This window comes from Balaenoptera borealis (assembly GCF_965194805.1).
Source record: "Balaenoptera borealis genome assembly, chromosome: 17".
NCBI lineage: Eukaryota > Metazoa > Chordata > Mammalia > Artiodactyla > Balaenopteridae > Balaenoptera > Balaenoptera borealis.
In genome coordinates this window covers 67,952,121-67,978,494 of record NC_138876.1, presented here as the reverse complement: position 1 = coordinate 67,978,494, position 26,374 = coordinate 67,952,121, and the positions used below count along the sequence as shown (strand labels likewise).

Genomic DNA, 26,374 nt, shown 5'->3' with positions numbered 1-26,374 from the left:
AACTTGATTTATACTAGTTCAACAGCAGAACTCCTGATCTTAGATAAGAAGAACAAGAGACGAGGAATTTTTCTAAGGTTCAGGGTTTGCTTATGAGCATTAAAAATAGGACATCAATTTCTGTTCTGGGTATATAATTAAATATTTTGAGAGGTTAAGAATTTCAGCACAGTACATACTTACAGATATGAGAATGAATGTGCCCCAAACACAAGAAAATAGGTAGAATGCACTCAGCTGACCAGATTCATTAAACTTGCTGTGTTTCGTTTTGGAAAAGTGCATTCGCCTGTTAATTTTCTAAAAATAAAAACAATCGTTAATAATTAAGATTATAAAATATATTTAATATGACTATCATAGTATGGAGAGCTAGTATTTTACAAAGTATAGATTTCTAAGATTGCATACTTACATCCAACACATATTCTTGAATTATGGCATGAATAATTATCGCCACTAGCATGTAGAAGAAAACTGTAGCCAAATCTTTGATACCATAGTAATAAAGGAACGCTGATTCAGTAGCTTGTTCTTCTGAAGGTCAAAAAGGACAGGACACACATACACAAAAATATACATAAGATTATAAAAACAGCACTTAAGTACAACATGGTTATGGAAACAAACAAGAGAAGACTAACCTAATAAATAAGTTTACAGAAACATCATGGTAATTTGCTTTTGGACACCTTCAGTCTTAGGAACAATGAAAACTGAGGAGACTATCTAGAAGTCTAAAACTTCAGAAATTATTTACAAAGACTTGACACATGTTAGTTACAGCCACTAAAGACCAGAGAACAGGGAAGCGGAGGCCACACTGAGATCCTTGGGGACTGTAAAATTGATATTACCCCAGGGATAGGGGTTAGATTATACTTAGGTTGTATTAAAAGTTATACTTAGCCCATTTGCCTGTCTTTTCAAAGAACTTTTGAAACTTTCAGCTTTCTAGCTCTACTTTCAAACTAGACACCACATTTATGATTCTGCTGGAAAAGCTGACTCAACTTTGATTTGACTTAGTTTTGAATTCTAAGCAGGAGAGACAGAGGCAACTGCTACAATTGTTTTCAATCTTTAAAAGTGCTAAGATTTTTTCAGAACAAGACTTAATCAAATACTTGTGAATTGATAAAAGAGCTTTGTTTTTTTCTGGCATACTCAAATTTCAAAACAACTTTGTGGTTCTGAGTACTGTGATATCTAAGTTACTACATCAAATATTTACAAAATGATAAAACTGAACAAAAACCCAACTCCATGTTGTATAATTGATCTTACATTCTAAATAGAGACACTCGGGGCTCGGGGCAAGTTTACCACCTGAATATGGTAATATTTTGTTAACTGAATACCCTACTCCTCACCCATGCTAGTTAATTATATTACTGTATTCAACTACAATCAACTTCCAATAACAACTTGATTTTCACATAGCATCATTCAGAAAAACTTTTCGAAATAAAACCTAAAAGCGTAGTTTGGATGTTATTACCAGATGCTTATTGACATTCTCTCTAATCAAATAACTGATAGGATGGTAGAGCACAACCAAAAAGTGAAAATAAAATGGGCTTAAGAGGGTTGTTATTACAGGTCCAAAATAGAACCCATACAAGTCAGAAAAACTGAACCTGAACATTGGGCCTTTAGAAACCTTGACTGAACAATGACACTTCAGACAAATGTAAAATGTCTATTCTTAGGATTTTCTTATGAAAAGATCAGAGGGAAGAGAAGGCAAAAAAAAAAAAAAAGTTCTTCATTGGAATTTTAAGCCCATTTACAAAAATACACAATAAACATTAAACACATAAAAACTGATTTTCATACAATACATAGGGTGAAGTTAACCAAAAACATCAGATTTTGCATTACAAAATCATCAAAATAATATTCAGTCTAATCACGAAGGAGATCTGTGAAAATAATGAAGAACCTAGTGTTTATGGAAATTTCCAAGTCTGTCCTACTGAACTCTTTTACTTAACCAGAAAATTCCAAAAGAAAACTACCTACCTGTTGCAGGGAGGGTAACATTGTACTGAAGAGTAACAAAAATTATAGAAGCTTTTGCTGTTATCTAGAAAGAAAAAAAAAGAAGATCAAGTCAATTTGTGACCCTCCCCCAAACAGCAAATCGGGGGGAAAAACATTCCAAGTTCTGTCCCCACATCTAAGAACCAAGGGCACCCTAGTTCCAGCTGCACCCTGACAGGCACGACTGGACTTCCCGATCACCAAGGAGTTGAGCTTGAAAGTTAACATAATTCACCAGTGTAGTCTGCAGTTTAGGTGGGATTGTGTAATTCACTCCTAACTTTAAGATTTCAAAAGAGATACTGCAGTTCCAGTAAACAGTGTTTGGACAAATAATGTTTCTCTACTCTAGACCTGTACAATGAACACAAAATTTCCATCAAGAAAAATTTTAAATGTAAATTAATGAAAGAAAAGGAAGCACAGTTACCATGACAAAAGGTAGATCAAAGGTAGGATCTGTGGTGTGTGTGTTAATCTCCCACACACCTGGCATAGTTACATTGTCGATAAATATTTAACTGACCTGACTACTAGCAAAAGCAAAGTGGTCAGAACAGAAAAATGGAACGCTTACTCAATATTTATAGGCACCAGGCACTGTGCTAGACAAGAAAGGATAACAAAGGAATGATATAATCCTGATGGCTAGCAACTTAGTCCAGTCTGGAAGACAGGTAAACAAATTGCTATAATACCACAGAATCAATGCCAATGTGAACTCAGGATAAACAACCAAAGCATTTTTTTTGTTTTTGCTTTCTTCCTGGGGTGAGGGATGAGGCATGTTCTGGAAAGGCTTCGCAGGCGATGTGGTGCAGAAAGCTGTCTCCTGTTGGAAAAGAAAAGTTTCCTAGGCTCACGCAGTGGGACCGAGAGGGCAGCATATGGGAGAAACAGAAGCGCAAAGGCCAAGGAGCGGTAAACAGGAGGTCAGGCATGGGCACACATCAGGAAGGGGTAGAAAGGCCTAGAAAAGTTACCAAGTGCTAGAAAGGACCTAGTCTGCTGAGCTTCGCAGTTTAGATTTTATTTTAGTCCGACCAGACAGTTTTGGGGAGGGGGAAGTTATTCGTGCTTTTCAGAAAGATCGCTGACCAGGGGCACAGTGCTGGCCTCTCAAGCCCCCTCGGACCCACGCTCCACCCCACAATCAGTACCCCCTCCTGATCATGTTAACGCCACTCCCCACACCCATCCTCCCTCCACCCGCGCCCCAGAGGTCCTTCACCGATTCCCATTCTCTCCAGGATAAGAACAAACTCCACGGTCTGGCCCCTGCTTCTCCAGCCCCCCTCCGGCCACTTCTGCCCCATCCCTTGCCTCCTGCACTCCTCCCACCATAGCTCCGTGCACCCGCAGTGTTATCTAAAACACTGCTGGAAAACCTCTCCACTTCGGATCTCGGGTCAACTACACCCTTTCAAGGAAGCCTTCCCCCTCTCTTAGGATAGGTCATTTCCTTTGTTAGATTGCCTCAGAGACCCGTGTTCCTTTCTTACAAAACGTATACTCTTGGCGTGATTGTATGAATCGCTGCTGTCTCACCCATCAGACAGACGGTAGTCTCCATAAGAGCTGGGAGCACGTCTGTTTCTGCTCACCACTGTATGCTTAGAGCCCAGCATGGCGATTGTTCAATATTACTGAACAAATATTAGATAAAATATAAATTGGAGTAAGGATGCAAGTCAAGTACGAGTTTTGCAAGAGACCCTGTGAAAAGTAATAAGGCCTGAACGAAGGCAGTGGTAGTGGGTAGAGGCGGAACTTTTGAGGCAGAATAAGGCTTGGTTAGCAGGATAGAATCAGATTATGTACTGATGCTGCAACAACTGGGTGAAAAGCAATACTACTAATAAAAATGTGGAATATACAGGAGGAACCGCAGGTCTGAGGGAAAGAAGAAATTGCGCTTTATATAAACTTAGATTTCTATGAGATATGCAGGTGGCAAGACCAACAGGTAGGTAAGGCCCACGTCTGGAGCTCTGCAGGGAGACCGGGGCTTAAGGATTTGGAAGTCTCTGTTTACACACAGTACATGGTACATAGTCGAGGCTGTGAAAGTATATAAATCCTCTACAGAGAGTGTACAGGATTCGATGAGAAGCAGGACAACATCAGAACCACGGAGAGGGCAGAGAAAAAGGCTGGTGGCAAAATAAGAAATGATCAGAGAGGAGAGGCAGAGAGAGAAGGAAGAGAGCTAGATGCCCCAAAAGCCAAAGGGGAAACATTTCAAAAAGGTGTGGTTAATAAAGTCAAAGTTTCAATAGAGATGTGTCAGGAAAGAGTGCAGCGGACCGGACGATTTAAGAAGTCATCAGTGGTCGCAGCTTGAGTGATTCCAATGAAGAAGTGAAAGCAAAAGCCACCTCACAGCGGAGCGCAGAGCACAAGGGGAACAAAGGGGTTCCCAGCGACAGATGCCAGGTCAAGATTTATGTCGTTTCGTGATGGGAGGCACTGAGCTGGTGTGGGGGCAGTCAGCAAAGGCACCAGGGAACAGGGAGAATTTCACATGTAAGGGCATAATGGATGGAAAGATCTGGTAGGGATGAAATATAAGGATAGAGCTAAAGGTTGATCTTGAGCAGTTTTCCTCTTAGATCAGGCAGGCAGAAGGTAAAAATGATGAGATAGGTAAGTTCCATAAAAGGCAAGAAACTGAAGAAATTCCCTGTGGCGGGGGAAAAGCAATGTCATCTGTTAAGCATAGTTGGGGGCTCAAACGATGAGTATTTTTATAGTTCCTTTCGGGAAAGGAGCTGGCCAGGGAAAAGTAAAAAGATCCCTGGGTATTACTTTTGTCTGAGGTCAGAAACCCTTGACTTGTAATATTATCTATCAGCAAGAGTGCATGACTTCCTCTGACAACACTGAGCAATCCACAAATGGGGAGGCACGGAAAAGGCAGACGGCAGGCTGGACCCACGGTGGGATACGTGCAGGCCAAGTAAGGAGAAAGACCAAGAGGGAAAGGGAGCTGAGGGCCTGGGGGGAGTGTGGACAGTAGTTAAAGTCTACAGGAAGGAAAGCAAAGCAACAAGGGCCTAATACACCAGAGAAAAGGAAAGGGAACCAGGCCCCATAAAAGCCTGGACTAGGGGGAGAGCTGGCATACGAGCAGTAGAAGCGGGGAGATGAACAGCATGCAGGTTGCAGCTGAGTTCTGCTATTCTGGAAGTCAGGATCTGGAAATATGGCAGGCTTGTGAGATAAAGTCAGGGTATGGCCACCACAGGGAGTTGTTTCACTGGGTAGATACATAAAGATCACTTCCCTAGAAAAGGCAAGTAAGGCTTTTCTGTATTACATTTTGGGTCATTCACACGGATGCGTGAGAGCAGAACAATGACATGAGTTTCCAGGGTAACACTGCTTTCACGTGATTCTTTTTAATAAAGTTGACTGATTACTAAATTTTCTGTTTTAATATCTTTGTTTAGATTTCATATATAAATGCACACACACTCCACATCGCTGTTTCTAATTTAGAATATGAGGTCACCACTACCATAGCTAAAAAAACTTTTAAAGTTTTTTTTTTACAAACGACAAGTGAAATTCTTCAAAGATAAATTTAATATCAAATTCCCAAAGCAACAAAAATTAGATTATCCTTTAATGTTAGGCTTCCAAAGAAAATTAAAATCTGGCTTCCAGCTAGCTTAGCATGTGACAGTAAGCAGAATAAGAAGAGGAAAAATACAAACTACACACCCTAACAAATGTTTATAGAAAAATTTTTTAAAAAGAAGAAAAATTAAACCAGTAATCATGCTCTTAGCCATTTCTAGGTGTCCTAAGCCTCATACCACGGCCAGCACTGCTTTAGTTAAACTAATATTACAGTTAATCAATAGTAGGACAAGTTAGTTTGGAATAAAATATGCTACAGAAGTATACAATGCACTCAAAAGTAAAAATGAGTTTATGACAATTTTGGACATTTAAAGCACTGCTCTCCATTTATAAGAAAAATATGAGACTTATTCAGATACATCTTAAACAGGTTACCACGACTCTAATGAATTATTTAATTCTGCATTGTATAGAGTATCATGAATATCATAATATTTCTTTAGTGGTCACCAGCTGGGGCTTGGTATCTTTTCTTGTCATACAGAGATGTTAACTATTTTGTACTTGTCAGAGGGAAGTGTGACTACTACATTGACTGAGTGTCTCAAAGATAAAGGCAATTTCTGAATATCAAATCCCACTTTCTCACCAGCTTATATAAAATTAAGTTCTTAAAAAAAAGGAGGAAAGAAAATGTTGGCATTAAGATAAGCCATGCTTAAAAATAAAACAAACCCCCAAGACTGTTCTACATAGTTGAAATTGTAAAGGTCCCCCAAACCTGGCATGGCACAAACAACCTGGACTCCTGAGTCTCTGAAAAGTAAATCCCTCCCGGAAGGAAATATTCCTCGTGGAAACCCCTAACTCCTCTTCTATATCCTCACTTTCAGAAAGCTTCCCAAGTATCTTTACATCTTTCAACTGTTAAATTTTCCTAACTCCAATATGAAGTCATTAATTATAGACCATGATGTGCAGTATGTGGACAGAAACTGTCTGTACTAAACACATGATTTCAAAATTCACAGCAATTTCTGATAACGCAAACTTCCCTGGAAATTAAACTCTTCCATATCTCCCAAAAAAACTATTGCTTTATCAACCTTATCAGTATATATAATCTCTTTAGATGCTAACTGTTAGAATTTTCTCACGTAAAAGTGCTGTCTTCTGTTTTTCGACTTTGATAAATACCTAAGGAATAATGAGCTACCATTTATGGTATGCCTCCCGTAAGCCACACTTTGAACTAGCCATTATAAAACTTAGTTTAATTCTCAGAGTAATCTAATGAGCCCTATTTTACAGAAAAAGAAACAAGTTCTAAGAAGTTATATGACATGCCCTATGCCACCCAGTTAGCAAGCAGTAGAGTCCTAACTCCCTTTAGCTTCAGCGTCTATATTGATTCTTCATTTTGGCTAGTAATACAGTATCTGTTATTGCTTTGTCAATTTCACCATAAATCCTCTGACATTTCCTCAATATATTTACACAAAAGGCTGAACAGTTCTGTTGCAAAAACATTAACTTCTTTATTATTCTAGCACAAATACTGTCATTCTATAACTACGTTTACGTTGAGATTCAGCAATTACTTTATTATTATTTTTAAATTAATTAATTAATTATTTTAAAATTATTGGCTGTGTTGGGTTTTCATTGCTGCACACAGGCTTCTCATTGCAGTGGCTTCTCTTGCGTTTTGGAGCACGGGCTCTAGGCGCGCTGGCTTCAGTAGTTGTGGCACATGGGCTCAGTAGTTGCGGCTTGCGGGCTCCGCTGCTCTGCGACCTGGGGGATCTTCCTGGACCAGGGCTTGAACCCATGTCCCCTGCACTGGCAGGCGGATTCTTAACCACTGCACCACCAGGCAAGTCCCGCAGCAATTACTTTAAAAGTCAAGTAGCAAAACTAATCCAGTGAATTTTTTCCCATAGGTAGATAACATGCTTTCAACTCCTAAAACTTTAACATATGGTAAGAAAAATGTAGTACAACCTGCACAAACTTCCTTCTGTCTACTACTTCAACATTCTTTTTTGAACTGACTTTAAAAACTTCTATTTAGATCTTTGTTGTGTCTATTTAAATTGATAAATTTTACAGATGTAAAGGTGAAAATCCACTCACTGTTAAAAAATCACTGACATGTGAGGCAAGGTATAAGTGGTGAACTTCTCTAGAAATGTGGTAAGAGAACATGAAATATTTTACATAAAAGCAACGTTATAACATTTCTAAGTGTCAGCACTTCTGATTTATATTCCATTTCATTCAACGCATTGCAAATACACCTTGCAGGTAATATTACTCCTAAATTATATCTTTAAAGACAGGGATTCTTACCACGTGGAGATGGGTTATGGCAAGCTTTACGGAACTGTTCAGTATATTGTACACACAAAAGTATTACTTCTAACACCAAAGCAGAAAGTATATACAAGTATAAAATTCAGAAACAGAGTACAAATGTTTAGCATTTGCATTTCTAATATCATATACATTCATGTAGTGCTGTATAAACCGTGAGATGCCTTCTCACCATATCATCTGATCTCTGCAAACAATGGCTGGGAGAACAGCACAGGTGATGTTATTTCCTTATATAGAGCAGAAAAACTGAGGCTTAGCCTTGGGTCATTCAGTAGGTAAGTAGCACAGGCCCAGCCTAAATCGAACGATGTGACATATGTTAGTTCCCTTCTACATTCAGTAGGTAAGTAGCACAGGCCCAGCCTAAATCGAACGATGTGACATATGTTAGTTCCCTTCTACCCTCCCTTTCAGGATACCTACTACCTCCTTAGCAGTGGACTAAGTGGACGTAAATGACACTATCAAGAATCAAAAAACCTGTATCTAGATCCAGAAAAACCCATTTGAAGAGAAGCAAAAAATTATTAAAATATTAAGTTACCTAATCATAACATTTAAAAAACCCACATGGGCTCCATTTAAACTATTTATTCATCTTTCGGTCACTGGCAGTCTCATTACACCAGTTTTTCTCAAGAATTCTTAATGTCACTCATTAAGCAAGTATTTTGTAAGCATCTCCTAAATTTAGGCGTTGGAAATAGATTAGGAAAACCCCAAAATTTCTGCCCTCACTGAGGTTACATTCCAGGAGCAGGGAGACAATAAATAAGTAAAATAATTAGTGTATTTGGTGGGGCACAGGAGCTACAGAGAAAGATTAAAAAGGGAAAGAAGATAAGGAATGGGCGTGTGTACTGGGGAGCGAGGGAAAGGAAGCCGTAGGATGTTACACGTTCACCTTGCAAAGTTTATTACCCACATTCAACAGCTGTTAAGTAAGTCATCACAATACTCGCTACGTGGGAAGAGAATTTACACACTCCTGACATTTCCATCCTCTCCTATTTCAAGAAACAAAAAGAAAATTATCCGACGCCTCGGCACTGCTGTTCAGAACCCCGATTTCTGTATCAGACCTTGTTTCCTTAAGGAAAGAGCAAGCGCCGGGGCAAAAAGTTCGATCACTGGTAACAATACCAGCTTGGGAGACAGGAGTTAAAACAATCGGGTGGGTGCGACTCGGAGAGCCGACCCCGCGGAGATCACTCGCTGCCCCGCGGCCAACGCCCTTCCAGTGGGCAGCGGACGCCGGGCTCCGTCGGTTTCACCCCAGACTCGGTGCCGCCGCGGCTCCCGCCGCCGGCACCGGGCGCTCTCCGGCCCCCGCGGCCTGGCCAGCCGGGCGCGCCGGCCATTGCCCAGCCCGCCCACCGCCCGCAGCCAGCTCGGCGTGCAGGGGCCGCCCCCGCCGACCGCCGGCCCCTCGCCGGCTGCCACGTAACCCTTCGCGGGAACCAGGAACTGCGCGGCGCGGCCGGCGGGAGGGGGCGGCGGCGGCGGGAGGGAGGCGTGCGCGGCGGCCGAGGGGGCGATGCGGCGACCCCGGCCCCTGCGGGCGCACGGCGGCCAGGCTCCCGGGGCTCCGCAGCCCCAGGCCGGCTCGGCGCGGGGCGGGGCAGGCCCGCTCCTCCGGGCCGGGCGGCCGGCACCTCCCCCCCACCCCCACCCCCTCCGGGATCCCCCGCGGTCCCGGGCCGAGGGGCTGAGCTGGCAGCCGGGGCCCGGGGAGAGGACGGCGGGCGGGCGATTGGGGCGCGGGCAGGGCTCACCTCGAACATGAGCCCCAGCAAGAAGACCATCGCCACACAGGAGACGATGTCCGCGTGATTCTGCAGGACGAATTCGTGGCTCAGGACCGGGGGGCTCTTGGTGCTCTTCTTGCGAATCGCCATGGTGAAGCCGCCGCCCGTGCCTGCAGGTGCTCCGCCCCGGCTCCGCTCTTCCCAGCTGCTCACCGACTCGCCGCCGCCGCCGCCGCCTCCCCCTGGCTGCTCCTCACAGCCCCGCCGCTGCAGCTCGCTGGGGCTTCACTTCCCATCCCACAGCCAGTACGCAGCCGCCGGGGCCGCCCGGAAAAAAAAAAAAAAAAAAAAAAAAGGCAAGCCCACAGAGGAGGCGAGCATGCGCACTGGGGAGACGGCGCTCTCTTGTGCCGCGGCCGCCCCTGCGAGCCCACAGCGCCGCCTAGGGAGAGGAGGCCGTCCGCCCGGGGCCGGGCGAGTGTAAGAAACCTGAGCGGCGCCTCTCCTGCTCCGCGCCAGGGCGGGGGTTGGGAGTCGTTTGAGGCGCGAGCTTCCTGCGCTTACTTAACAGGCTGAGTCCGCGCCTCGGTCACAGGGCGGCCACGTGCTACGGCGTGCACGGGTGCAAGCGTGCTTTCCGCCCTCTGTGCCACCCTGGCCTTGGGTGTCAGTGCCTGCTTCCACATTGATTGTCACTTCTTGAAAGCCACTGCCACCAGCAAAATAATCTAAACGTATGAGTACAGCTTAACTACATAAAGGTAGGGGCGTTCTTCGATTTTAGCAGCTGCCTTAAAAGTTAACTTAAGAGTTATTTTAAACACGCCTGAGGACTTGTTTCCTGTTCTTTGTAGCCTTGAGCTAGTTTTCAAAAAAGAACAATTCCTATTTGGTCTCACCTACCCATCCCTCAACGGGCATGCGACTGAAGTAAGTTCATAAGTTTGGGTTTAGTGGCTTCATATTTATTATTAACAACACTTCTTGGTAATCTAGGGAGATGATTTTTAAAAGTCTGTGGATTAGACATGTCTTCCTCTTCCATATTTCTGCCCAAACCAAGACTCCTAGTATTCTTTCTCCAGATGAATTGTACCACTGTTTACCCATTTGCCAAATCTAGAAACCAGAGTCATCCTGGACTGATCCCTTCAGCATCCTTCCATATCCAAACTATTACCAAACAAACCCAAGGCCATTCAGTCCCCCCTTCCCTTTCCCACTGCTGCACCTTCAGGAGGGGACTCACCGCTCGCCTACAATATTACAAGTCTGGTGAATCCCTTAGTGGTTTAAGAACATGGGTTTTTTTTTTTTTTTTTTTTTTAAAGTAATTCCTTTATTTTTATTATTTTGTTTGTTTGTTTATTTATTTATTTATTTATTCATGGCTGTGTTGGGTCTTCGTTTCTGTGCGAGGGCTTTCTCTAGTTGTGGCAAGCGGGGGCCACTCTTCATCGCGGTGCGCGGGCTTCTCACTGTCGCGGCCTCTCTTGTTGCGGAGCACAGGCTCCAGACGCACAGGCTCCAGACGCGCAGGCTCAGTAATTGTGGCTCACGGGCCCAGCTGCTCCGCGGCATGTGGGATCTTCCCAGACCAGGGCTCGAACCTGTGTCCCCTGCATTGGCAGGCAGATTCTCAACCACTGCGCCACCAGGGAAGCCCTAAAATAGCTTTGAGATATAATTTATGTCACGTAGTTCACCTATTTCAAGAGTAAAATTTGATGATTTTTAGTATATTTACAAAATTGGGCAACCACCACCATAATCTAACTTTAGAACATTTTTATTATTCCCCAAAGAAAGACTTAGTTTTTGTTCTTGAAACTCATATACCTGGAATGGAAGACAATAAACAAGTCATTACCAATGTGATGGGTATTTTCAAGACTTGTTTGGTGAAGGGTGACATGGAAATAGCCTAGGTCATTTGGAAATTAATTGTTCCACTAAAGTCAGTTTTTAAACTGAAATGGACTCTTTCAAACCTTAAAATTTAATTATTTTTCACTCTTTTGTGAGAAAATACCCCCACTGGTGTTCTTTCAGTTGCATGAAACCTACCATACTCTGGACAGCTGTAGGACTTGGGATGACCATTGGATTTGGCAAGACAGAGGATGTGAGTTTGTGGCAGTGTGGGTTATCCAGGAAGTAGATGCCAAGACAAAGTTAGAATTGTGAGGGATTCGTCGTCAATAAAATTTGTGAAAAATAAATGGGAGAGGAGTCGGTAGGGAAAGCCTGCAGACCACGATACCTGTCTGACACCTGTGAAAGGAAGGAGGGAGGACCCGGCAGGAAGACCTCAGGCTGAGGTGCAGCCTGAGAACATCTCGGCCAGCCCAGCGGGGCGCTCCAGCAGACTGGGCAGAAATGGGGGGTCCTTGTAGTACTGTTCTGCTTAGTCAGGGGCTGGGGGCTCCCGCCCTGCACTTTTGCCATCTTCCAGAGAAAGTCACAGCTTTTGCCAGGAGGTCCTCTCCCACAGCTCTCTCTCGGGCTCAGTTACCTGCTCCTTCCTCTGGCCCCTTGAATCACTCCATGGTTACAGCCAGTATCCCTTGTGGTTTCCTTACGCTCTGCCCGTACTTCTGAAGAGTGCTTTTGTGAAAATTTCCTCAAATTACCCACTTTGAATGTGCCATTTGCTCCTGCTAGGACTTACAATGAAGATCACTGGTGACCTTCAAAAGAGTGTTTTCTTTGTAATGATAGGAATAAATAGCTGATTGGAATGGGCTTCGAGAGAGTGGGAGGTGGCAACATGGAGGCATAAGTATAAGCAACTCATTTGAGGAGTTTTTCCTATAAGATGAGACAGAAATGGGCAAGTAGTTAGAGAGGGGCTGAAGGGTCTAGGGAAAGTTTTTGTTTTCTTTTTGGATATGATCCATTTTTTAAAATTTTATTGAAGTATAATTGATTTACAATGTTGTGTTAATTTCTGCTGTACGGCCAAGTGATTCAGTTATACATATATACATTCTTTTTTATATTCTTTTCCATTATGGTTTATCACAGGATATTGAATATAGTTCCCTGTGCTATACAGTAGGACCTTGTTCTTTATCCATTCTGTATATAATACTTTGTGTCCACTAATCCCAAACTCGCAACCTGTCCTTCCCCATGGATATGACCTATTTTATGTTTGCACTCAGAGAGAATGACCCATTAGGGCAAGAAGTTTCTTCTGCAGGAGATACCTGCAGGTCTGTAAGAGGTGATGGCATCTTGTGTACAAGTAGAGGCACCCACCGTAACAGGGATGGGGTTCCCACAGTAACCAGAGGAGAGCAGAGTTTGTGGATAGGTTAAGAATGGCCAGATGAAGTTGTCTTCTTGCTGTCTTCCACCCCAGAGGGTGGAGTGCTGGGGATGAGTCCTGAGGTCGTGCGGTCCTTGGCAATGAGACGGGAAGGGCGTGATGGAGGGCGCACGTCGGAAGCGAGGAGTCGAGGCAGCAGGAGGGGAGAGTGCCCTCCACACGCTTTATGGATGGTCTGTCGCCAGGAGGGACTCAGGGAGCAGAAGGGGAAGGGGGCGGGCGCTGACATCTGGCACGAGTGAAGAGGATGAAGAGGATTCAGGCGCCTGGTGAGGGGCTGATGGTCGCGGGGCCGTGGGTGGTGTAGTTGGAGGGCATGGGCTTCCAGAAGAGCGCGGGTTTCTGAGCGAGGGGGGAGAGCTGTCTGTCGGCAGCAGGGAGGGGCACGGGCGCACCCACTCCTCCCCTCGGCTCTGCGGCGTGCTGGGGTGGGAGGGAGAGCGGCAGCCTCTTGAGGCTCCGGGGGAAGCAGGTTTCAGTTTCCACTGAGAGCTGCCCCAGGTTCCTGTGCAAGAGGGTGAAGTATGCAGAAAAGGGTGGAGGCTGTGGAGGGCTTGGCTGATGACACAAATGGGGTTCTAGGGGATGCAGTGGAAGGGTGCGGGAGGTTAGCTTAAGTCAAATCAGGGGACGAAGAGCCACGAGGGGGAGAGAATGTGGTGATGGTGGATGACCTGGAGGTTCGCCTCCAAGGGGACTAAGGTGGGAAGGGTCCTGCCGCATGGGGCAACTATCCAGATGGTCTTTTAGGGAAAGTGGGGAATCAATTCTAATCTTAGCTTCCTTTTTAGGATGGGCTGCTTCAGAAGCTTGTAGGGAGGGAGGACTGCCATTAAATCCTCTGAAGGTGGGTCATGGTGGTGGGGAAAGTGGTCTAAGGAGGCCCTCAGGGCTCTGGAGGTCTCTCTTAAGCAGACTGATTGCTCAGGTGTGTCCAGCTCTGGAGGCTATTATTGTGTGTCCAGCGTGGTGCTGACTCCTATGTGTACAGACACTGTCCTGTGGGTAAGTGATGTTTCCGCAAATGTAGCTTGGATCCCGAAATGTTGGGATTCTCAGGATATTTTTAATAATTTAAAAAAGGACAAAAAGCAGATTGTTTGAATTTGGGTCTATCCAGGAAAATCTGTGGCATAGGGTTGCTGTAAGTATGAGAAATATAAAAGAAACGGAGAGACAATCTTTGCCCTCAAAGAGGTTATCTCTAGTTGGTCACACAAGATATATATAAAAAGGAAAAAAACAGTTCTGAGATGATGCGAAAGTAAGTACAACAAGCATGTGCCTAATAAAAGGAAAAACTAAAATGGGACTGTTGGATTTCAACAGCTCCTAGGGGACAAAAGAATGGAAAAGAAGAAACTAATATTTGTTGTATGACTACTGTGTTCCAGGTATTGATATTTTGCTTTCACATAAGTTACATCATTTAGTTTTCACAGAAACCCTATGAATAGTTGTTATTCTAATTTAAAAATGGGGAAACTGAGGCTCAGAGAGGTTAAGTAATTTGCCCAAAGTCCCAGGGCTGGCAACCTGTTTGTCTGACAAACCCATTCTGTTTCAGTATAAATAGGGCTCTAGGAGCTTCACTTACCAGGATGACCCTGAACTTCCAGACAGCAATGATTCTCAACCTAATCCATTGAAGAGACTGGCTCCTGCTCTGATGGAAACACAACGCCCATTAAAAAAAAAAAACAGGTCATTTATCTGTTTACATGCTATTGTTAAATCATTTATAGTAAATTTTAAGAATATAAAATTGCACTTGTCTTGTGAGGAAGAAATTGTATTTCTATGAGGAAGTGAAATCATTGCTTTAATAGTTGGAAATGATATAATTTTCTTGAGTATACATTTTACTGCTATGGAAACTATAAGCCAAATTTATAATGCAGTGTTGTTACTCTTAGGAAAGATTGGCAAGAGAGGACATGTCACCCTTGGAGGGAGAGCCAACTGGTAATGAAAAGGCTGTGACCCAGCCAGATCACTCTTGGGTCCCCCTAAGGGCAGGACTGTGATCTTCTGACCTCTAGAAGCTTAAGGAACCCAAGATGGAGTGTCTATCCTTATTGAAACTATAACTTAGTTCACTTTGTTTAGCACACCAAGGGCCTGAGTTAATGCTTCTCTGATAGATGAGAGATCAGTTTCAGAAAGTGGTGAATGCAAAGTGTAAAAATGGAAACAGGAAGTGTAAGTGATTTCAAGAAGTTTAGCTTCAAAGGGGAGGAGAGAGCAGGGTAGGTCACTAAAGAAGAATCAGGGAGTTAAGGTAGGTTTTGTGTTTGCTGTTGAATGATGCGACAGTTGATCATGTTTAGATACGAGAAAAGGGAAGAGAGGAAGAGGTTGAAGACACTGGGGAGATGGGGAGAGGTGTGAAAATTGATGGACTGAGGTCTTGAAGGTTTGGATCCTCCAGAACATAGGTAGAGGATTAACTTTACATAGGAGGAGACACCTCTTTTCACACGGAAACGAAGGAGGGACAAGGCAAGGTCAGCAGAGACAAAGCAGTCATGGACCTGAGTGGAGGTTCTTCCCCGCTGTGATGAGATCAGGAAGGGCAGTGCCAGAAAGACTGTGAGCCACAATCCTGTTTTGAAGGAATGAGAGGGGAGTGACAGCCACAAGGGTGGAGGGAAAGATGGCCACAGGAACAGGGTGGCCCTGGAGGGGTTTGGACAGGAGGAGACCGTCAGCCCCACTAAAGAGGCTTGGTGGTTTGAGGGGAGGGCTAGGGTACAGTTTAAGCAACTGGTCAAGGGAATGCTTGGTGCAGGGTTGGAGGATGTAGGGGGTTTCTTTATACTGGAGTGGATTATCTTATTATAACTCTCCTAGTTGCAAGGGACTGAAAAGAGGATTCACAAGATTCAGCAGATTCAAGAGAAAAGCTTTGGGGAACTGGGACGCTCTGTGGATCTTGGGAGCTAGCACCAGGTACTTGACCTCATCAGAACTCTCTCTCAGTGTATCTTTTTTTCTGTCTTTTGTTTCAGGTTGGCTTCATTTTTCCCTATAGTCAATGGACTTTATTTACATGGCAGAGAACATTGTCACTTGCAAGTTTTATCAGAACAATCCCAAAGGAAGACCTAGACAAAGCTGGCTTGGTTGTATGATCATTTCTGGGTCACGCGGCCTATCTTGATCACATGCATTTCCCATGGGTAGGGTAAGTGTGTCTATTATTAGAAGGTGCAGAGGAAGGGGTGTTGGGCAAATAAGAACGTGAACCAACATAGGTGTCCCAGGGCACATGGCGGGAAGGTTCTAAAGGTAGAGGAACAGCAGGAGGTGGTTGGATCAGGGGAGAAAAATCCAACAGTAGTATGACCATGAGTGAATGAGAAGAATAGATGGATGGGATAGAATAGATGACTCGTATTTCAGGAAACAGCCAATAACTCTGAAGATGTGTAGTAGGATGGATTTCTGAAATAAACTCAGCAGACACAGATAGAGGAGTGGTCTTACTTTGAATTTGCTTCACCTCAAGAGGGTCTTAGTTCTCATGAACAGACAGGAAAATGGTAGGTAAGCGGTTCCTGGGGAGATTGGTACATGAGGACACAGCAGCAGCAGATTGGGGGTATGCTTCGCAAAGTAACTGGAGACTCGCCTCTGCCAGGGAGGCCACCCAGTAGATCACTTCCACCTGAGGAGAATGAAATGATGAGAGCATCATTCTGTGCAAAATGCTTTGCTCAACTGCTTCTGAAATTAGAAGGTCTTATACCTCAGGGAATTTGTGACTGGTGGATCTGACATGATGTCTTGTAGCCATCAGAAAAATGGTGTATGGCTCAGTGCCTAGTAGAACCAAGGTCTTGGGGGTGGTGGCCAAGGATTCTTTGGAGCTGTTTCCTTGTTTGCATCAGCCCTTGTGCTCAAAGACAAAGCTTACAGCACAAGTGAAAACAGTTAAAATGTGTACAGTTCTTTGCAGTCCCCCAAACACTGTTGCTATATACATTATTAATTTTAATCTCATATCAACCAGGAACATAACGTTTCCCCTACTTCAAATAAGGAAGCAGAGGCTCGGTAAAATAACTTGTTTAAGATTTTACAACTATTAAATGTTAACTCCCAAGATGAAGAATGTGAATTTTTAAAAGTTATGGTAAGATTTTACTAAAAAGTAAATACGGTGCTTTATGGAGCTTAATTGGTGTTAAGTCCAAGTGAAATAATTATAAGGGAATATGTGAATGTGTTCTGTTAACAACAAAATAATAGCAATTAATATTTATTGGGTGCCAAGCACTGTGATAAACACAAAGAACATTTAATACAACAACTCATTGAGTTAGGTACCATTATCATTCTTTTCCTATAGATGAGGAATTGATTGGACAAATAATATTACTAAAGCATCACCACCACCACCATGATGAATGGAAACAGGAATAGGCCACATACTGGGAAATCAATTAGTAGTAGTTTATTTTAACTCAGGAAATGAGCGCTAGGCCAGGGAAGAAAAGAGAAAGGGGATAAATCCCTGAGACTATGTGAGAGAAATGATAGGTTTCAAGCCCCTTTCATTTCCTAGGCAGTTTATCACTCCTGGGCATCTCTCACACCCACCAGCATTTCCTCTGGTCTTCAGATCGCATCTACATCCTCAAACTATGGCATAAATATTGCCTTGCTAAATGGTGTGGGGCTTGAAAGAAATAGGAGTGACCAAGGACAGATTCAGCTGGGGACATGGGGGAATGGTGACGCTATTTACCCAAATGGTGAGTTGGGAAGGAGAGGTAATCAGGAATATGAGACTGTGGAGTAAGCAGAAGAGTTCAGTTTTAGATATACTGGGTTTCTTCACATTGATGTCTGGACTTTGGGAGACAGCTACGTGAAGAGTTCCTGCAGATAGCAAAAGATTCAAGCTCAAGTATACATTTGGTGATGATGGTTAACACGACTAAAATGGATTAGCTCTTTGAGGTGGTGAATAAAAAGAAAGAAGAGCAACGAATTTAGTCTTGAAGGTGCCCGTAGCGAAGAGACTAAAGGGGGTCAGGATCTTAATTATATATATAGCATTTAATAACAGTGGTTTTCAGAGTACTTTTCTAACAGTAATTTCCCACGAAGCCTCCATATACTCTGGATGATGAAACTTTTAAAAGCTCACAACATTCTTTCACTCTTTAATCCTAATAACGGATTTATTTTAGGCTTAAATGCTATTGCAAGGAATGTGCTGGTCCAAAGGACAGTATTATTAGAAATTATTTCCTCTGAAGTTGAAATTCTTTAAAAACATACTAAATAAGACAAGTAATAAAATGGGGGAAGAAAAGGACAATGATTATATTAAAAATTGAATTCCAAGAAAAATTGCTATAAGACTAGCTTCCGGGAAGTCAAGGCAAAATGTGAACATGCTGAATTAACTAGATGTTTGTCCGATGCAGAGTGTATGAAACATGGTGAGTTATCAGTATCACATGGATCCTCCCTAACCTGGAGATTCTGGTGAGTGTGTCTGGCTTGGGGTCTGGGAAGCCGTGCATGTTTTCAAAGTTCCCCAGGTGATTCTAATAGTCAAATTTGACAAGCCCTAGTCTCATAAAGGAAATAGACCAGTTCATAGGAGAGAAAAACTTTTTTTCTAGCTCTGAAATCTGAAAGAGATTTCGTTCCATGAGCACTGAAGAACACTGAATAATAAAATACACAATGCCCTCAATAGCATTACAAAAAAAACAGGTAGAGTTTTTTTTTTTTTAATTTTTTTTTTTTGATGTCTTTCTTCCATTGAATTCTTTTTTTTTTTTTTTTGATATTTATTTATTTATTTGGTTGTGCCAGGTCAGTTGCGGCTCGCGGACTTCTTAGTTGTGGCATGCAAACTCTTAGTTGCGGCATGCATGTGGGATCTAGTTCCATGACGAGGGATCGAACCTGGGCCCCCTGCATTGGGAGCGCAGAGTCTCATCCACTGCGCCACCAGGGAAGTCCCAGGTAGAGATTTTATATGTGTGGATCTCACACTGACCTTTGATAAAATAAAAACCAACAACATAATACTAAATTATAATTCTGTTCGTGTGAATAAAGAACTATCTGGGTCAATGGGAAAAATGATATTCCTTGGTCCTTTTCAGGAATTCTGATGCAGTAGATCTGGTTAGGGACCAGAAATTTGCTTACTTGTAATAAGTACCCCACTTGATAGTGATGGAAGTGGCTCAAGGCCATATTTCTGCACCACGAGAATGGATGGTTAACAATATTCCTTAGAGTTTCAGGTTTAGATATAAAATCTTGAGATACACCACTTGTGGTCAGCGTGTTCACCATTTTTGAAAATTGAAGCAGGGGAAAGAAGCAGGATTAATCTGCTTCCACAAAGTAGGCTGGGAACACTTCTGTGGTATAAAACCAGAGAGCTTCTTTCAGTGAAAAATTTTCTTCAACCCTTGGGAAAATGTTAAAAGCATGGGCTGCATCATATGCCATTAGAATAGATGTTGGTCTCACTAAAAGGAAGAAATGGGTAATAGAATTGACATTCTATCATCACAGGTGACGATTTAGCATTCTCGACCTCCCATTTCCTTTCCTGCATTATCCTGTAACGCAATTTTTAATCAGCGTTTACGTTATTGCCTATGTAAAATTGAAGAGTCAGATAGTATTTCATACTTATTTCTTTCCTAGCATCATTCTTATTTTTTGGAATCAATAATTGCCTCATTTCCCCCCTCCGCCACCAGTATAGTTTTCTATTAACTGATTGTCGTTTCAATTGCTCAGCTAGAGTTGTTGTCTGACTACCAGCAGTTTTTCTCCCCCAAAGCCTCAACCATCCCAGATAATGTTTCATTCCCCCCGCCCCGGAGATCGCTCTCTGAAGCCTCCTCTTCCTCTTCCTCCAATATGGAGCAGGCTTTGGAGACCCCTTTGTCTTAGAACTCACCTTTTTTGTTTTTGGCCACGCTGTGCAGCTTGTGGGATCTTAGTTCCCCAACCAGGGATTGAACCTGGGCCCTTGGCAGTGAAAGTGTGAAGTCCTCATCACTGGACCACCAGGGAATTCCCTTAGAACTCACTCTTGACAATTTTCTGTATTGGATCTTCTGTTGCACCTTTGGGCCTTCCTTCTTCTTGTTTCTCTGGAGTGCACTATCCAGCAGTTCCCTAAAGAGAGGTGCATGGCAGATACACTTTTTGAGTCCTTACCTGCACACGTGACTGATAATTCGGTTGGTTATAAACTTCTAGGACACAAATAATTTTTCCCTCACATAGTTGAAGGCATTATGTCCTAAAACCCCTTGTTACATTTAAAAAGCCAGTGCCATTTTTTATTTTTTTTTATTTTTAAAAATTTTTTTTTAAAATTTATTTATTTATGGCTGTGTTGGGTCTTCATTTCTGTGCGAGGGCTCTCTCTAGTTGTGGCGAGCGGGGGCCACTCTTCATCGCGGTGCGCGGGCCTCTCACTGTCGCGGCCTCTCTTGTTGCGGAGCACAGGCTCCAGATGCGCAGGCTCAGTAATTGTGGCTCACGGGCCCAGTTGCTCCGCGGCATGTGGGATCTTCCCAGACCAGGACTCGAACCCGTGTCCCCTGCATTGGCAGGCAGATTCTCAACCACTGCGCCACCAGGGAAGCCCGCCAGTGCCATTTTGATTTCATGCTCCCTTCTAAGTGATTCTAACCCCCAATCCTACCACCACACCCATAGCCTGGAAGCTTCTAAGGGCTTCTCTTTATTTCTGATGTTCTGAAATTTTGAAATGGTATGACTTGGTATGCATTGTTTTATCTTTTTTTACACTGTTGAGCACTAAGTAGACCCTTTCAATGGAAAGGCTCATGTCCTTCAGTTCTGGGAAATCTTCGTGTATTTCTTCTTTGTTAATTTCTGCCTATTTTCAGTTCTTTTTTTTCTGGACCCCTATTACTTTGATTTTGTACCTCCTGGTTTCCTTTTAAAGTCTTCTGTCTTTTTTCTTCTATTTTCCATCTTTGTTGTTGTTTTCTAAGAACTTTCTCAACTTTGTTTTCCAACCGTTCTATTTATTTTGGTTATATATTTTTATTTTCCAAGACTTTTTCACAGTTACTTTTCACAGTAATCTTTTTTATTTTATAAATTATAATACTTTCCTTTATCTCTCTAAAGATACTAAAATTAAAAAAAAATTTCCTCTACATTGACTTTTTTCTGTAGTTTTGCTTATTTTGCTCCATCATTTCTGATGTTTGATTTCTGTTTATATTAAGAGATACTGATTGGAAACTGTATATGTGGGTGGGTGTATGGGAGGATTTGTCAGATTGTGGGGAGATATGGCCATTGTGTTGGAGAACCCAACACAATGTATATTGTGTATATGCAGGTTTTTTCTCTTCTTTTTCTTTTTCTTTTCTTTTTTTTCCCCCCAACCTGGGAAGATTTGATGAGGGGTTTTATAAGAATGGTTCAAAGTGAGGTCTCTGATGAGATTAGGGTCTTGTGAGCAGGGCTTGTGCAGGTTTTTTCTCTAGATCATTCTCTTTCTCTCGAGAGGAAATTTCCAATCTTCTACCTGGCATTCATCTATTTGGAAGCTACTGTTCTGGGGACAGGTGAGGAAAGGGGAATGGAGGTCTACTGTTCTGACTTTTGCTTAATTTTTTTCTGCCTTTCACCTCCAAGAATAAAACTTCAGTCTCTTTTTTGGGGTGGTGGTTGGCTGGCTGTGTAGCACTGGGGTCTGTTGCACATAATAAGCTTTCACTATGGGGACTTACCTGGTGGTCCAGTGGTTAAGACACTGCACTTCCAATGCAGGAGGTGTGAGTTCAATCCCTGGTCAGGGAACTGAGATCCCACATGCTATGTGGTGAAGCCAAAAAAAAAAAACCTTTCACCAATCCCACTTTTTAAAATAAAAAATTTATTTATTTATTTATTTATTTATTTATTTATTTATTTATTTATTTATTTATTTAGGGCTGTGTTGTGCGTTCGTTGCTGTGCGTGGGCTTTCTCTAGCTGCGACGAGTTGGGGCTACTCTTCGTTGCGGTGCGCAGGCTTCTCATAGCAGTGGCTTCTCTTGTTGCGGAACACGGGCTCTAGGCGCGCGGGCTTCAGTAGTTGCAGCTCGCGGGCTCTAGAACGCAGGCTCAGTAGTTGTGGTGCATGGGCTTAGTTACTCTGAGGCATGTGCGATCTTCCTGGACCAGGGCTCGAACCCGTGTCCCCTGCATTGGCAGGCGGATTTTTTTTTTTTTTTTTATACAGCAGTTTCTTTTTAGTCATCCATTTTGTACACATCAGTGTATACATGTCAATCCCAACTGCCCAATTCATCACACCACCACCACCACCCCCTGGGCAGGCAGATTCTTAACCACTGTGCCACCAGAAAAGTCCCCAATCCCACTTTTAGAGCAGAGCAGTATCTACCTTCTGCAGTATCTGGTGCCTCCAACTCCTCATCTTCTCAAGGGGTTGTTAGGATGAACTGGCCCTCTTCCCTCCTGCAGCAATTTTTGGCTATAGTTTTATCACTACCCTGACTCTATCCTCTGTCTTTCAAAATTTGGTTAAAATCTCTGCAATCTCTTCTTCCACGGTCTTCTCAGGTTTATATCTTTTACTATTATTTTTTATCTGTACCTCTGTAAACTTAATATATATTTTTGGGGGGCTCTTGGAAAGGAGTGGCAATACACATGTGATCCATCTGCCATAAATCAGTACCAAAAATTAATCTTCAAACAATAATGCTTAATATGCTTTTTAAAACTGCCTATAATGTTAATGGCTTTTAATATGGATTTGCTGGGGATTCAGAATTTTAGCATTTTTGAGCAGTCTTTCAGGATAAAATTGGTAAGCAGCAGCCACTTTTTTGAGAATTTAATGTTATATAATTCAGTAATGGATAAAATAAGCATAAACAGCACATAAGAGTCTTCATTTAACACTGTTGACTGTCCCTTTTTGGATGCCTCTCTCCCAGTGATTATCCTATCCTTGATCAAGCTTTCTTAATCATCCTTGCCAATTCTCTTCCTTTGTACCCACCCCAAGGTTGTGTACATTTACCCATTGCTTTCATGGCAACCTCAGGGCCGTGACTTCCTAATCTCTCTCTAACCCAGACCGCCTTCTTAAATTTCTCTGTAGATTGGGGTGCAGGTCAACTTATCATTTTCCCAGTGGGCATGTACCTCCCCTCTGTTCTGGGGGACTAGCCCAGTAGATTCTATGAGACAGACTCAGGCCTTTTCTTTTGATTAAGACATTTTATTATTTATATTTTGAATAAGCAATACATTCAAATAATTCAAAAGTCCAAAGATATAAAAAGGTAGATTGTGATGTTTCCGGTCCTATCCCCGGTTCCTCAGCTACCCATAAGTTCTCCTCTTGGGAGGTAACCAATGTTACTGTTTTTTAAAATTTGGGGGGTGCTTTTCCAGAGATATTGCCTGCATACACAAGTAAATACAGTTATGTAGGCCCCTCCTCCATTCTCCGCTTCAATTCCAAATGTTTCAAAAGGCCCAGCATCAGTGCGGCTGGAACTAAGACTTTCACAATCAGTATTTCAAACATGGAACTTTTTTCCCCAACAAAACCAAGTATCCTTTTAAGCCACCCCCCGCCCCCCCGAATGGAAAAGGGGAAAAGACTGATGAGTTTTCCTGCTCCAACAATGCCTGGAAATTGGTAGCAAGATTTAAGCTTGTGCACTGCACTGGTGAGCACGGGAGACTGGCAAGGGAGAGGGAGCAGAAGTTCAGCACTGGTGGAGTTAAGAAACACCCGCACTTAAATCTTTTCTCATTTTCTCTAGGATTCCAGCCTCCCTGCTACTAGTCAACTTTACTTTTTCTTTTTTAAAAAAATTTTTGATTGTATATTGGAGTATAGTTGATTTATCATGTGTTGGTTTCAGGTGTACAGCAAAGTGATTCAGTTATACATATAATCTATCCTTTTTTCAGATTCTTTTCCCATATAGGTTATTAATTTTACTTTTCCTTGAAGTGACAACCTGGACATATGAAAATAATTGCAAATAACTTAAAAATAGAAAGTCTCCCAGAAACACACAGAAAAGATTCAGGTTTCACAGAGTTGGCCGGGGCATCCAATGAGCTACCGCAGAGAGCTCTGATTTATTTATCATCTATTTTACACACACTGGAAAGAAGGGAGAGCTATTTATGAAGGAATCAGTACTGGTCCCGAACCCTTCTCTGAGCGTCTTTTCCATCCGAGAAGAGATCTCACCCACTGTGGCCACAGGGGCAGGCGTGTGACCAAAGCTGGGCCAAATACAGAACCTCATGTTTCCCTGACCACAGGGACTGGTCCAAGGTATGGGTAATGAGCCAGTACAAGTCATCAAGTCCTTCCCCTAGGATTTTCCAAACTGAAGCTGGAAGAACTAGCTTTCCCTGCTGGTTATGAGCGCACAGCTGCCCGTAACCTTCACCATGGGAAGAAGCCAGTCTGCTGTGGAGGTTCTGACCCCCCCCCCCCAAAAAAAAAGATGTTTGGGGTTGTACTGACGGGATCCAAATCTTCATTCTTATTCACAAACCTGGCTTCACCTTCAACCTTCTCAGGTTGGTGAGCTGTGCCAACCAACTTTCCTTTTTGCTTACACTAACCTGCAACAAAATATAGCCTACCTATTTAGCCCCAGCTCTGTATATCTAAGTGCTTACCAGGTATCTCTCTTTGGATGTTCCCTGGTACTTCAAACTCACACGTACAGTACAATGCATTGTCCCTCCCTTACCCACTCTATGTACCCCATTTCCTGTATTCCCTCATCCTGGTTATCAATTCAGCAACTACCCAGCTGCCCAAGCCAGAAATCTATAGTTCTACTGGGCTTCTTCCTTTCCACCTGATCCCATCCCTCAAGACCTAATAGGTCCCTAAATTCTATTCCTCTTCTTAAATATTTCTCATATCTGTTACTCTGTCTTCTACTACCTTTGAGACTCCTTTGGCTTTTTTCCCTCCCCTACCGTGCTGAAAAGGCCATCTCAGAATGCTTACCCTGTGTACTGCCTCTGTCGAATGGGGTACCCTTCTGATAAAATTTCCTGGGACCCCTCTGGTCCCAGATGATTGGTCTAGAGCAGTTACCATAAGGGCTGGTCAGTAACATATAGGACAGGATGGCGGGAGAGCTCTCCAAAAGGGATATAGAAGATTAATTACACCAGTCAGGTCCTCTTGTAATGGGGAGATTTGAATCTGAGACACCTAGAGAGTTACTCAGTGGTTGCAAAACAGAAGCTAAAGTATTACAGGGAGAGGGCAGAGGTGATGATAAGGAGAATGCAAAAACTCTTTTGAGTAAATAGAAAATGAGTAAGCAGAAGTTATGAGTAATCCACAATCTCTGGGTGTATTGAACGGGGGTAAAGTAATTGGCTGGAGTGATAGAAACAAAAAGGGGAGCAAAATTACTATCATGGTCGGGGACAAACTCGCTGTTGAGGAGACAACAAAATACTACTAGTCCTGTCCCGGACCACCACCTGCTTTCCAATTGCTAAATTGTGTATATCCATCCTGTGTGGCCGGATGACAGCACACTGGTTCCTGTGAGTTTGTGTTCCCATGAGATGCTTCTTATTCTTAGGACCTCCACCCACAAATACCATACAGTGTAGTTTAGTCACATAAATCAGTTCCTCAACCATGTGATGCTTTGCCACCTCTCTGTTTATGTGCATACACTATTTCTTCCAACTAGAACAATCTTCTCATCTCCCAAACAGATACCCCTAACTTCGTCACCTGGCTGCCACTGACTCGTCTTTCAAGATTGGGCTTAGGCTCCTCCTCTAAGCAGCTTTCTGTAACCCAACCAGGTTACACACTCTTCCTTTACTCCAAACAGACTGACTGCTACTGCATATTGAGTGTCTCCACAACCAGATGAGCTTCTTTTGAGAGCAGAGATGCTATTTTGTTCCCCTTTGTATCCCCAGCGTCTGGCCCAGTACCCACACAAAGCAGATACTTGGTGGATGCCATTGTTTCTGATAAAGCTCAGTTGCCTAGACTCACTCAAGAACCAAGTTTAATAACCTTCCCTCATCACCACCCCTCTTTCAACAGATCCACCTGCAGCTTAAAGTGTGCCATGGTACCTTAGAAAGATAATGATTCCACAGCTTTGTGTATGCGATTCCCAGTTCAGAATGCCCTTCTCATCCCTGTACCCTAATTCGTTGTGGTTTTAATTTGCATTTCCCTCATGATTAAAGATGTTGA

General features: G+C 43.1%; 3 protein-coding genes across 5 annotated transcripts in view; 1 reads left to right on the top strand and 2 right to left on the bottom strand.

Annotated features, from left to right (window-relative positions):
• TRAM1 (translocation associated membrane protein 1) overlaps positions 1 to 9,922 on the bottom strand; it is a 28,864-nt gene extending 18,942 nt beyond the window's left edge. Inside the window, exons 1-4 of one of the 2 annotated variants that reach the window (XM_082363545.1) lie at positions 9,789 to 9,922; positions 2,026 to 2,089; positions 416 to 537; positions 184 to 300 (exon numbers count right to left, since the gene is read on the bottom strand). In XM_082363545.1, the coding sequence (XP_082219671.1) occupies positions 184 to 300; positions 416 to 537; positions 2,026 to 2,089; positions 9,789 to 9,911 (426 nt within the window). In that variant the 5' untranslated portion in view covers positions 9,912 to 9,922. Of the gene's footprint in view, positions 1 to 183; positions 301 to 415; positions 538 to 2,025; positions 2,090 to 8,934; positions 8,959 to 9,788 lie in introns of those variants that run through there. The other variant, XM_082363546.1, reaches the window with a different exon arrangement.
• The window catches only part of LOC309614806 (uncharacterized protein), a 31,954-nt gene continuing 15,471 nt past the window's right edge, over positions 9,892 to 26,374 (top strand). The window contains exons 1-5 of the mRNA XM_082363665.1: positions 9,892 to 10,241; positions 13,887 to 13,942; positions 14,663 to 14,799; positions 16,107 to 16,282; positions 18,537 to 18,597. Of these exons, the coding sequence (XP_082219791.1) occupies positions 9,910 to 10,241; positions 13,887 to 13,911 (357 nt within the window). The 5' untranslated portion in view covers positions 9,892 to 9,909 and the 3' untranslated portion in view covers positions 13,912 to 13,942; positions 14,663 to 14,799; positions 16,107 to 16,282; positions 18,537 to 18,597. The remainder of the gene's footprint in view (positions 10,242 to 13,886; positions 13,943 to 14,662; positions 14,800 to 16,106; positions 16,283 to 18,536; positions 18,598 to 26,374) is intronic.
• The window catches only part of LACTB2 (lactamase beta 2), a 42,920-nt gene continuing 32,823 nt past the window's right edge, over positions 16,278 to 26,374 (bottom strand). The window contains exon 9 of one of the 2 annotated variants that reach the window (XM_082363534.1): positions 16,278 to 16,765. The gene's annotated coding sequence lies outside the window, so the exon portion shown is untranslated. Of the gene's footprint in view, positions 16,766 to 16,969; positions 17,010 to 26,374 lie in introns of those variants that run through there. The other variant, XM_082363533.1, reaches the window with a different exon arrangement.